Below are 10,676 nucleotides of genomic sequence, written 5' to 3' on the forward strand. Positions count from 1 at the left end.
CTCCTCCTCTTAGCTGCTACAATATGTGTGTATGTGCTATAAAAAAGTCACTAAGACACTGCAGCAGTCTTAAAAATGCTACAGAAACATTCAGTGCTTAAACAAAGTTCTGAGCACATCTCAAACTACTTTATGGCTCTGGCACTGCAGACAGCTACAATCAATGTCTAGCACAAACTATATTCAAGGTTGACCCCACCAGGAATAACTATTGGCAGTATATACTGTAAAAGTGTAGCGAAAACACTGTTTGTAAAAACTGAAAATGCCATATTCTTGGGGTGACAAAAGAAAAACTACATATTTTCATTTAAACAGCTCAAATCAGTAAATAAACAGAAACAAGTTAAGAACAATCCAAAATCAATACATAGCACTGTGCAAAAGTCTTGATCCACCCTTCATTTCTTTGCCCTTTATTCCATTTCCAAGAACAGAACAACAGACAAGATTATCACATACTGCTTCAATGCTGCTGAGGCTCTGGGGAGGCCAGTACACGACTGTTAGTGTTCCACTGTGTGGTCACCTATCGTGTACGTTTTATTGCATTGGCAGTGTGTTTGGTATCATTGTTATACAAAAAAATGAAGGCTGTTGCCAGTCAGGCAGAGCCATGACAGAGCCTCCACTTGCAGACTCTTACAACATTGTCTCTTTCCTTACATCCTACAGACATATTGATTATGTTTTGAACCAAAACTCGGATCACTCCATAAGACGTGTTTTTTTAGTCCAGTTCTCGTGTAATGTGGCATACCTCAAGCCTTTTCTCCCAGTTTCCCTTCCTTAATAATGGCTCCTTGACAGCCAACCTTCCAATGACTCGATTTCTGATGAGGCTTCAGCAAACAGATGGATCAACTAAAGGGCCAGATGAATCTCTTAGTTCCTGTTTCATGTCTTGGACTTCCCCCCCCCCCCCCTATTTCTTAAGGACACAACCTTCAGATACTGTTCATCTGCTGTAGATAGTTTTTAGGTATGCCACTTTTTATTCTTCCCTCCACTTATCTAGTTTCCTCAGACTTTCTAAGGCCACATTGTACACCATGCTGAGATATGCAAACTTGTGGGAATTACCTTGTCTATGCATAAATATTCTTTTTTTGCTATGCTTGGCATTTCTCAACTAAAGAAATTGGAGTGGAGCAATTTGTGTTTTGTGACAGGTTACTAGTAAAAAATGTCTAAAGATACCATTTAAAATATTCTTTGTCAGTTTTCTGTTATATGTAGGAACAACACTGGCTCACCCTTGAATGAGTCACAGGTCAGTGTTTAGTGGCTTAACAATCTACCTGAAAACAGGTACCAGGACTAGAAAATGAGTGAAAAAGCCTGGGGGCCTTTTGCTCAAGAACACTTTTAAAAATACAAGAAAGTCTGGCTCCTTGGAGCCAAAGTATAAAGAAATGAGGGGTAGCTCAAGATTGTTGCACGGTACTGTATAATGTGCTGTTTCCTAACTTTTTCCACTATACTTTTTCTTCCTCTCCTCCAATACACATACACAAGGATTCATGAAATATTTAGCATCATGACTTCTAGATCAGAGCTGCTCGAAGAAACAGGACAGAGCACATACATTTCCCATGGAGGGAACACACATAACAGCCAAAAGGTCCAACTATGTACAAATCCCTTATTTGTAAATGTCCTGCAGTATACACGTCACTTCAGCACTAACTCTGTGATATAAGTTATCTGCAAATATTAATTATTTTGTCACATCTTCAGATTTGAAAATTATTTTTGGGATGTTTACTTCAGCAAAATATCACATATTGCATTGTTAGATGCTTTGCAATGGTATAAGTTCAGTAGTCCTTTTGGAGTTAAAAAAATAGTCTAAAAGGCACTAACACCAGGCAAAATCACAAATTTCAGTTCAGTGAGTTGAATTATCTAAGGTGAAGCCCAGCTGACAGGTTGCAGTGCAACCATCTGTGCCACGCCATAAATAAGGCAAGTTTAAAGCCCTAAAAGGGTCAAAGAGATCTGTTGTTTCTATAGAGAACCAAAACCGTTTTTGTGCCAAGCCTAAGTCTATCGACAGTGACTTGCTTTTGGCACTGGCATCAACCACAGACTGTATATAAAAAGATGCACAACATCAGCCACTGGCTTTGTCCACTGTATTTTGAAGTCTCAATGTTAGTAGTGCATCTGTAGCCATGTTGGTTTTGAGGTTTTAGAGTTAGATGCAGAAATGTCTTTGTAGATTTACGGCCAAAAGTGTGTGTACATGTGCGTGGTTTAAAGTATGCGGGAGGTCTGCACATTTCTGCTGCATGTTTTTCCTCTATAAACACTAGTTTTGGGGAGGAAATAGAGACACGCTGTTCCGGTTTGTAAACACTGTTTATACATGGGCCTCCTGGTGACTGCAAAGGCCATAGGATTTAACCGACTGCATTTTGATGTTCGTCAAAACATTCAATACTTACTGCATTTTTGTATGGGTGGCACTGACGATCACAACATCTTCATCACTGGATAAAGACAATAAAAAATAGCTTTGTGTTGATTAAATGTCCCTGTAACCGGACAAGTGAGCCAAAACCATTCCAGCAGAATACCCCAGGTTTTTATTTTAATTTGTCCCTATTGTGTATTAATGTTTAACTTACAAAAAAGGCATAAACCACACAATATGTGGTCACTACAGTTAATGATGCTCTGTTCCCAAGGACTGAAACATGACTCCAGTCATGTGGCTTTGTTTAACAACTCAGGGAATTAAAGCCACACTGGTCCTCCTTTAAGTCTAGGCATACTGAGCAAAAGCAACTAAGGCTGAAAGTAGGGATGGTTACCGTTAAGACAAGTAATATAAAACAGAAAAAAACCCCAAAACATTTCATTTCTACCACTGCCAATACCAACGCTGTTAGAGGAAAAGGTGGAAACAAAAAAGCAAAGCGTTTGTTGCCAACAAATCACTAAATTCCTCCCTGCTCTAGGCACTCTGAAACTGATGTTGAATTTCTGAATAACAGTTCAATTTATGCGCTGAACATTTCCATTTGAATTTATGAACACACCCACACCTAGGCAATGAGCCTGCAAATTCTATTTTCCTAATTTTTCCAGTGCTGAGAGAAGAACCAATAATAACAGCATTTACTGATACTCCTTTCAATAGTTTACCCCTGGAGCATGTTTAAAACTGGGTTTCAATACTCATGCTTTGCTGGAAGCATATCAGCTAAGTCAGCCACAGAGGAGGAAAAAAACAACACAACATCTCTTTCTCTCTTCCCTGTTTCAAAGACATGCAGTGATAAGCACAAACACGCAGAGTTTTATGGGGCCAACTGGCCTGCCTTCGTGAACAAACACTGAGGAAATACAAAGCACAATAAGCGGCAAACAATGTGATTCTGTCGTTCTGTTCAGTAAGAGAAATGACCCGAATAGTCTTTCTCTGGTTATGAATGGAAAAAAACCTACCTCCTGGCATTTATGTGTGGCCTTCTAACACAGAGTGATCACTGGAGTGCAAATTATGTTGATCAAGGAAAATGGCTATGTCAGGCTGAATATATGGTGTGGTTGTTAATGTTCAAGACCACACACCCACACACCCACAGTAATTTTGCATGCTGCCATGTACTTTGGGTGAGCAAGCCAGTTCAGTGTACAGTGAATAACAGTAACCTGTAAAGCATCGAGGTTTCATTCAAAATAGGGCTGCTCGATTATGGCAAAAATGATAATCACGATTATTTTCACTGAAATTGAGATCACGATTATTTGACGATATTTATTTAACCCTTTAAGACCTACCATAGAACCAAGTCCACCAGAGCTTATATTATTTTTTTTACATGCTGTAGTGCCATTTGTGGGAGCATTTCAAGTTGCTATACATCAATACAACTGTTATAGCCCATATTTTAATAATATGTATGCATTAAGTCCATAGTAATTACATTAATTGCAAAAAAGTGCAATAAACTACAAAAAAAATTGAAAATCGCTTTTGTTTTTTTACATATATTTCTACTTGGAGAAATTTAAGAGGTTTATCCCTCAAAACTTTAAATACAATAAAGTTGCAAAAAATAGTTTCCCACCACAGGAAATTTATTTTGAGTGTCTTCATAGTTTTATTTTGGAGATACAGCAATTTTTATATACTGCAGGAAAAACAAAAAACAATCCTATGATGCAAATTTGCAAAGAAAACAGCATGTGCATCATTTCACTGTGGGAAGTGTTACGAACAGCTGATAGGAACGGCAAAGCGTGTTTCTGGAATATTATGTTTTTGTTCCTGCAAGCGCTTTTTATGCAATTTTTGCAAAGCTATATGTGGAAGGAAACCGTGACCTAGGACAAGCTGATGGCATAAGATGTAAGTACAACTCCTCCGGTTTCATATGCAAAACAAATTATTGCGCTAGCTTACACGGTTCAGATTCTACAGGGATTTAAAAATAGTTACGCAAAACGGAGCGTGCTGCTCTGACCGGCTTTAAAGGGTTAACAATGACTTTAAAAAAATAATATAAAATAGTGTGCAACACCACTGAAGTTTTTTTTTTTTTTAAACTCTCTTTTCAACCAACGGCAGTCACTCTCCAAATAACTTCTGCTTAGCTTTCCGAGCTTCCCTCGGGTCCTCTTAATCAGCGGTCTCCAACCTTTTTTGCGCCACGGACGGTTTATGCCCGACAATATTTTCACAGACGGCCTTTAAGGTGTCGCGGATAAATGAGGGAGGGGCTAATAATCGGCTCAGTCATTTTTAATGATCGTTGAAAGCCCAGATCGTAATCGTGATTCAAATTCGATTAATTGAGCAGCCCTAATTCAAAATTCCCCACTTAAGTAAGGTGTGGGCTTTGGCATCTCTTTGAACTTACTTGTGTGGTTAGCAATCTAAGGATTTAATAAAAAAGTACAAGTAAGGTTAAAGCTTAAACATACACAAAGAAGCTTAAAGCTAATCCTATGTTTTATGGTAAATAAGTGTCACAGAAACAGAGTCATCAGTTTCCAAAATTGTGTTGACTTCTCAGTGTTTTAGGATGTTTTTCCACCTTTGCCATTTAATCTGTTTTAATTGAACTACGCCTCATTTTCCTCCTTGGGGTGACTCCTTTGTGCTGATGTGAACACTGTAATCACATTTAATCAAGGACCAAAACAACCACGCCCAGACTAGTTGGACGATAGGGTCCCCTTCCAGTTCCAAACAAACTCCTGAGCAGTTTGTTAGCAATAAGAACAAATCTCAGTCCGACCCAAATAACATGTATACACTGCAAGTTTGAACTAAATGCCTTTCTGCAGTCGGGTAACCACCTAAGATGACTTGGGCTTAAATGAGTGAGTAACTTAAGCTGTGGACTGCAGTGTTTTTGGTCTGCTACTAAAAGGAATATGTTAAAAAGAAGTAAAAAAATAACTTGACAGTTGATGAAGACTTAATGAGCAGAACATCCAAAACACTCCTAAATGAGGACTCTACAGCAGATGATGAATTACTAGAGAAACTAATAAATACAGTGAAACAGGTGACCACTTTCCTCATAAGTAGCTCCTGATTTACTAAACCAAAACTAAGCAAAAATTATTAACCATCTTTTCATTATTGATCACTTCATCAGTAGTTTGAACAGTAAGGTAAAGCGGCACGTCATACTGAGAAACTCCAAACTATCTTCAACATATCATGTCCTGTCTGCTCATTATCTATTAAATCATTACCATTATTAACATTTTATACAATCATTATCTACATTATCTTTTGTTATCATTATCATTTTATTGTCTGCATTATTGACTATCAATACCTCATTACCTCAGAGGCATTTCTTTAAGGCTTAATTATCAGGTAAATCTTCTGTAACTACTGACATATTATGCACTAATTTATAAAGTGTAATATACTCATTCTTCACAGCTCATTGGTCACAGCCGGCTGTAGCTAATGGACAAATGCTGTGCTATTGTGTGTAAAGAATATTAAATGCACTAAAATATCATTTGAGTATTTGCAGATCTTCAACATTCACAATTACAGGCATAGGGTAGGTAACAAACTGAATCTGCAATGTATATAGAGAGTTTTTAATGTAAGGTTTGTATATCTGTAGTGACATTATCTGTTGCCAAAAGTTCAAAAGTCAATGTTGTCATATTTCCCCATTCCCCCAAAACAAATTAAAACTAGAAAAAGTTGCATTTCCTGCGAAAATGCAGTGTGAATGCTAGGGATGGATATTGATAAGATTTTCACGATTCCGATTCCATTTGATTCTGTTTAACGATTAGATTCTTTATCGATTCTCTTATTGATTCTTTTTTTTTCCCTTTTCTTTTTTTAAAGGGGGAAAAAAAATTGTACATGTAAATGCACAGTAATAGCAGGTTTTGTAATAAGGCAGATCGCACTAACATAATATGCACTGTTAGTTGATTATTTACCTGCTGAATTAACGGGAGAGGACGTGCAAACGTTACCGCTGCTGCTGGGTTGAGATTCATGAGTCCGGAGCGGAATTAAAATCACGACATTCATTTAAGGTCATCGCGTGTTTTGTGAGCAAATGCTTTTGCATATTCGTAGTGTTTCCTCCCTTAAATGAAATATCTACTTTGCAAGTATTGCAAGTTGCCCTGTTGTGTTCCGTTCTCGTAAAGTATAACCAAACTTTTGAGCGTTTGAGCCGCTTAGGCGCCGTGTTTCCTGTCAGGTAAATGACGCTCCGCAACGTGGTGACGTCATTCGGGGCGACTGGAATCGATAAGGGAATCGTCTGCAATTTTGGCAAACAATTCCAAGGAATTGAAACAGTGGGAACCGGTTCTCAACAAGAACCGGTTTTCGATACCCATCCCTAGTGAATGCCGTGTAGTGGAATCTGAAAACAGCATAAGGAGAACTATCTGCTGAAAACACTGTGTACAAGCTGAACTGTTTGCTGAAAACTGCTTTATTTGAAACACTATACTGAAGAGTGTCAAGAAAGCAGGGAGAGTGCAAGGAGGGAAGACTTGCAGCAAGTGTCGCAAGTAGAATTCGAACCTTTGCTACCAGATCTCACGGTGGCTGTTCATCCCACTGAGCCAAACCAGTTCTGGTCTCAAACAAAGATATGATGAGAGAAAAAATGTGCACTGTGCAGAAACAGCTAAATTGTGCTGAAAAGAGGTGATGAAGCTAAATGTTCAGCAAAAAAGAGATGAAGAACCTGAAAATTTTGCTGAAAAGAGCAGAAGAGGCTGGAATTTGTGCTAAAAAAAAAAAAAAAAAAAAAAAAAAAGAGGTGAAAAAGTTGAAAATTCTACTGAAAAGAGCAGAAGCGACTGAAATTTTTGCTGAAAAGGGGTGAAAAAGCTGAAATTTGTGTTGAAAATACTTAAAACAGTTGAACTGTTAACTGAAAAAAATGTTGCCATAAGCAGGATTCGAACCCGGCCCTCCTGCTCTGAGAACGGCTGCTCATCTCACTGAGCTAAAACATGGCTCAGCCCAGCAAGCAAAACTGGTGATCACACTGATAATGTTGTCCCATTCAGCAAAATGGGGTAAAAAAAATGGCATAAAAAGCTTAATATCTGAAAAAGTATAAAGGTTATGAGCACCAAAAGATAAAGCATACATCAATGCTGTGAGGCATTCACACAAATATATTATTAATATTTATTGAGAGAGGAGAGAAAGACTACTGCTAGAAGTTGGTTATGACACAACCTTGTATTTACTTTGGACTTGACCAACATTTCCAGTATAGCACAGCACTAACCACTATCTAACGTCCTAGTATCCCACATACTGATTGTTAAATCCTATGCTGTGTTTTAGCTTTTATGCTGGTTTGGACAACAATACAACACAGTCACATAAACAGAGTCTAACTCATATTAAGCTGACATTATTACCCTGGTCAGGCTATGAGCTAATAAAACACTGAAGCACCGTTTATCTATTCAAAGCTGAGCAGACGTAAGCCATACAAAAGAAAACAAACTACCGTAATATTTCGAAAGAAAATTTCTTACATTAATCACAGATACATCCTCCTTTGCTCCTGCAGAGAAAACCAGAGTGGGCAGCTCACACTAAATCTCTGTCTGAAGCTAATATAATGTTATTTGCACTTCTGTTTCAGTGACACGAGCAAAAACATTTTTCTTCTTCACTGCAGACATTTCAGTTTTTCATGTCAAGCGAATCACAGGTGTTGCTAATCACATTAATGACGGCTCCATTATTTTCAAGAGTCCCAGGAAGTCATGACAGCGTGACAACCCACAGCACCAGGCCAATTATAATGAAGACGTGAAAGCGAATTCAGCCAATAGGAATGCAAGAACAACCGTCTTGTGAAAGAGTTACAAGTGTCATCTTTAATGACTCTGAACTGATTGCAAAATATACTGTTTATAATTAGGTTAATGAGATTTTGTGGGTAGAGGGCAACTGCAAGTACACAGAGCTGTAACTGGCCTGTAACCCTCATCAAATCCTGCTAACTTAACTTTCACAGTTAAACTCCACTTGCAGGTAACAGCGTAGGCTACAGGAAAGGAGTGGGGCACACAATGGACTAAATAGAGTAAGAGCCAAAACAAACACAGCCACCTCACCCACCTTCTTCTTTTGATTAAATACCCAACACCCCACCAGCCACAATCCACTTATTTATTCACATTGAGTGTGTGTGTGTGTGTGTGTGTGTTTTTCTTCTGCTGGGACAAAACAAGCATCATCATCACCACCACAAGCATCTTGGCTCTTTTTAAATTTTCCAGCCACGCCCATTTAATGCACCTGTAGCTGGGAGACCGTGAAAATCCACCTAAAACCCACACTGCTGGAAACATCAGCAATGCTGTCACTGTTACACTCCATAAAAGCCACGCATTTTTTCGTCATTAAAAAGCAATAAAAGCAAATCCAATTATCTGTGACTGATACTGTTTATTTCTGGGTCATATATTTATTCACTGTAGGTCCTCACTGAAGCATTTGAGCATCCTGTAATAACCACCGGGGAAATTATACGTCACTAATGTGAACATTAGCTCAAATCTGCATCATGTTTAAACCAAGTAAAAGAAACAAGTGGCTGTCACAAGTGTCCCATAAACTACAAGACGTCATTCTCCGGGCCCCGTGCAGCTTCCACGGCGAGGCTGGAGAACAGCTTGACTTGTCAACGGCGCCCTGTCAACAACCTCTCACTTATAACGTAGCAGGGGGAGACCACGGCGTCATCTCAAAACAACCCGGTGAACGGACACGCCACGGAGGAAGTCTCTAGCAAAAGAAATACTTTGTCTCAGAGGTGAAGGGGACATGTAGCGAATGCGAGACACTCGACATGCACGAAAAACTCTGAAACTGCTGCCAATAATCCAAATTTACTGGCGCGTACGCACACACAAAGTCCAGTTCAGTCGAGGGAAAAGAAATGTCTTATAAGTTCTTTTCAAAGACGTCGTTTCGCTAACTTTGAGGAAACTCGAGGGAGAAAGTAGTGCACCACACAGCCCGTCCTTAAGAATTTTTTATATCAGCGCCCCCTCTTCCTCTGAACTCGCACCGAAGCGTGTCCGCGCCGTGATAACTACGTTAGTTTCACCCTGGCTTTGAAAAACTTACCAACACTTCTTGAGCCTGACCCCGAACCAAGCAGAAGGTACCAGATCCACATCATACGGACGCCTTTTTGTGCACCCCCCGGCCTACTCCTGCTGTCCTGCCCCGCTGCAGGGCAACAACTGAGGGCAAGAAAAGGGAGAAAAAAAACTTCTCCTTTGCTTCGCTACTCTTGCCTGTTTATGCTCTTAAAGTCTGGCTCTTTGACGTCTTCCGGAAATCTAAGAGCGCATTCGGCGAGGAAGAAGTGCTTTCGTTGGGACGGCCGTAAACTATGGAGTCCAGTTTGGGGAGGAGGGGTGGGGTAGGCATGAAAGCTGGAGGTGGCGGTAGGCAGGCTGAGTGTAGTCGGTCGTTCGTGTGTTGGTGCTCAGAGAGAGGCGGAGTCGGAGTCAGAGAGCCGGGAGAGCAGAGGCCGGCCAGTCCGGGACACTGGTTCCCTAACGGTGCCGTATGCGCAAAAGCGGGACCGTAACTCCAGCAATAACAGACTTAACTAACTTTGAATCTGTTCAGAAAAAGTGAGCGAAAGAAGTAACTGAAGGCAAATAAAAAAAAAAAAATATATTAAAGAATCCAAAAAAAGGTTAAAAACAATCCCTAAGTGAGAAGGACCTGAGGATAAAATGACCATATTGGTCTTTGTTAAAGTAAAAGGTAACAACACCAGCTGTACCTATCAGGCAAATATATAGCTACCTGATTTCAGTAGGAATGAATATATTCTGAAACTCTAAAAAAAATACATATGGTAGCAGATGGCATGGAGGAGGGGGAGCTATTTGGAGCAATCTTATAACAGATGGTTAGCCCTGATGAAAGTTAAAATAGGGAAAACACTTGTAGAAAATCAAAGTATGGATGAATTTGTGGTGTTGGCACAAAAACTGAGAAATGCACACAGAAGGAGATTAGTTCTCTCCTGCATTTCTGGTGTTCCATCTCAGCTCTAGCAACTTCCACACAAGCAGAAATGTAAAATTTAACAATCCACGGAGAGCACCAGAGCATCCAGGCACAAAGCGTAGGCTATATACAGAGAGACAGGGAAGAA

The 10,676-nt window shown here is 39.6% G+C and overlaps 1 protein-coding gene across 5 annotated transcripts in view; it reads right to left on the minus strand.

The window, feature by feature from the left end:
* The window catches only part of ldlrad3 (low density lipoprotein receptor class A domain containing 3), a 91,392-nt gene extending 81,067 nt beyond the window's left edge, over positions 1 to 10,325 (minus strand). For 2 of the 5 annotated variants that reach the window (XM_085281756.1, XM_085281755.1), the window contains exon 1: positions 8,020 to 8,163. Coding sequence is in view for 1 of the 5 variants with exons in the window: in XM_085281754.1 (XP_085137880.1) it covers positions 9,626 to 9,680 (55 nt within the window). In the remaining 4 variants the exon portion in view is untranslated. Of the gene's footprint in view, positions 1 to 8,019; positions 8,174 to 9,625 lie in introns of those variants that run through there. The other 3 variants (XM_085281757.1, XM_085281754.1, XM_085281758.1) reach the window with 3 other exon arrangements.
* Positions 10,326 to 10,676: the final 351 nt, after the last annotated feature.

This window comes from Mchenga conophoros, linkage group LG7 (genome assembly GCF_057382185.1).
Source record: "Mchenga conophoros isolate Kocher_MC1m ecotype Shallow Benthic linkage group LG7, M_conophoros_male_GT1.1, whole genome shotgun sequence".
In the NCBI taxonomy this organism is placed as follows: domain Eukaryota; kingdom Metazoa; phylum Chordata; class Actinopteri; order Cichliformes; family Cichlidae; genus Mchenga; species Mchenga conophoros.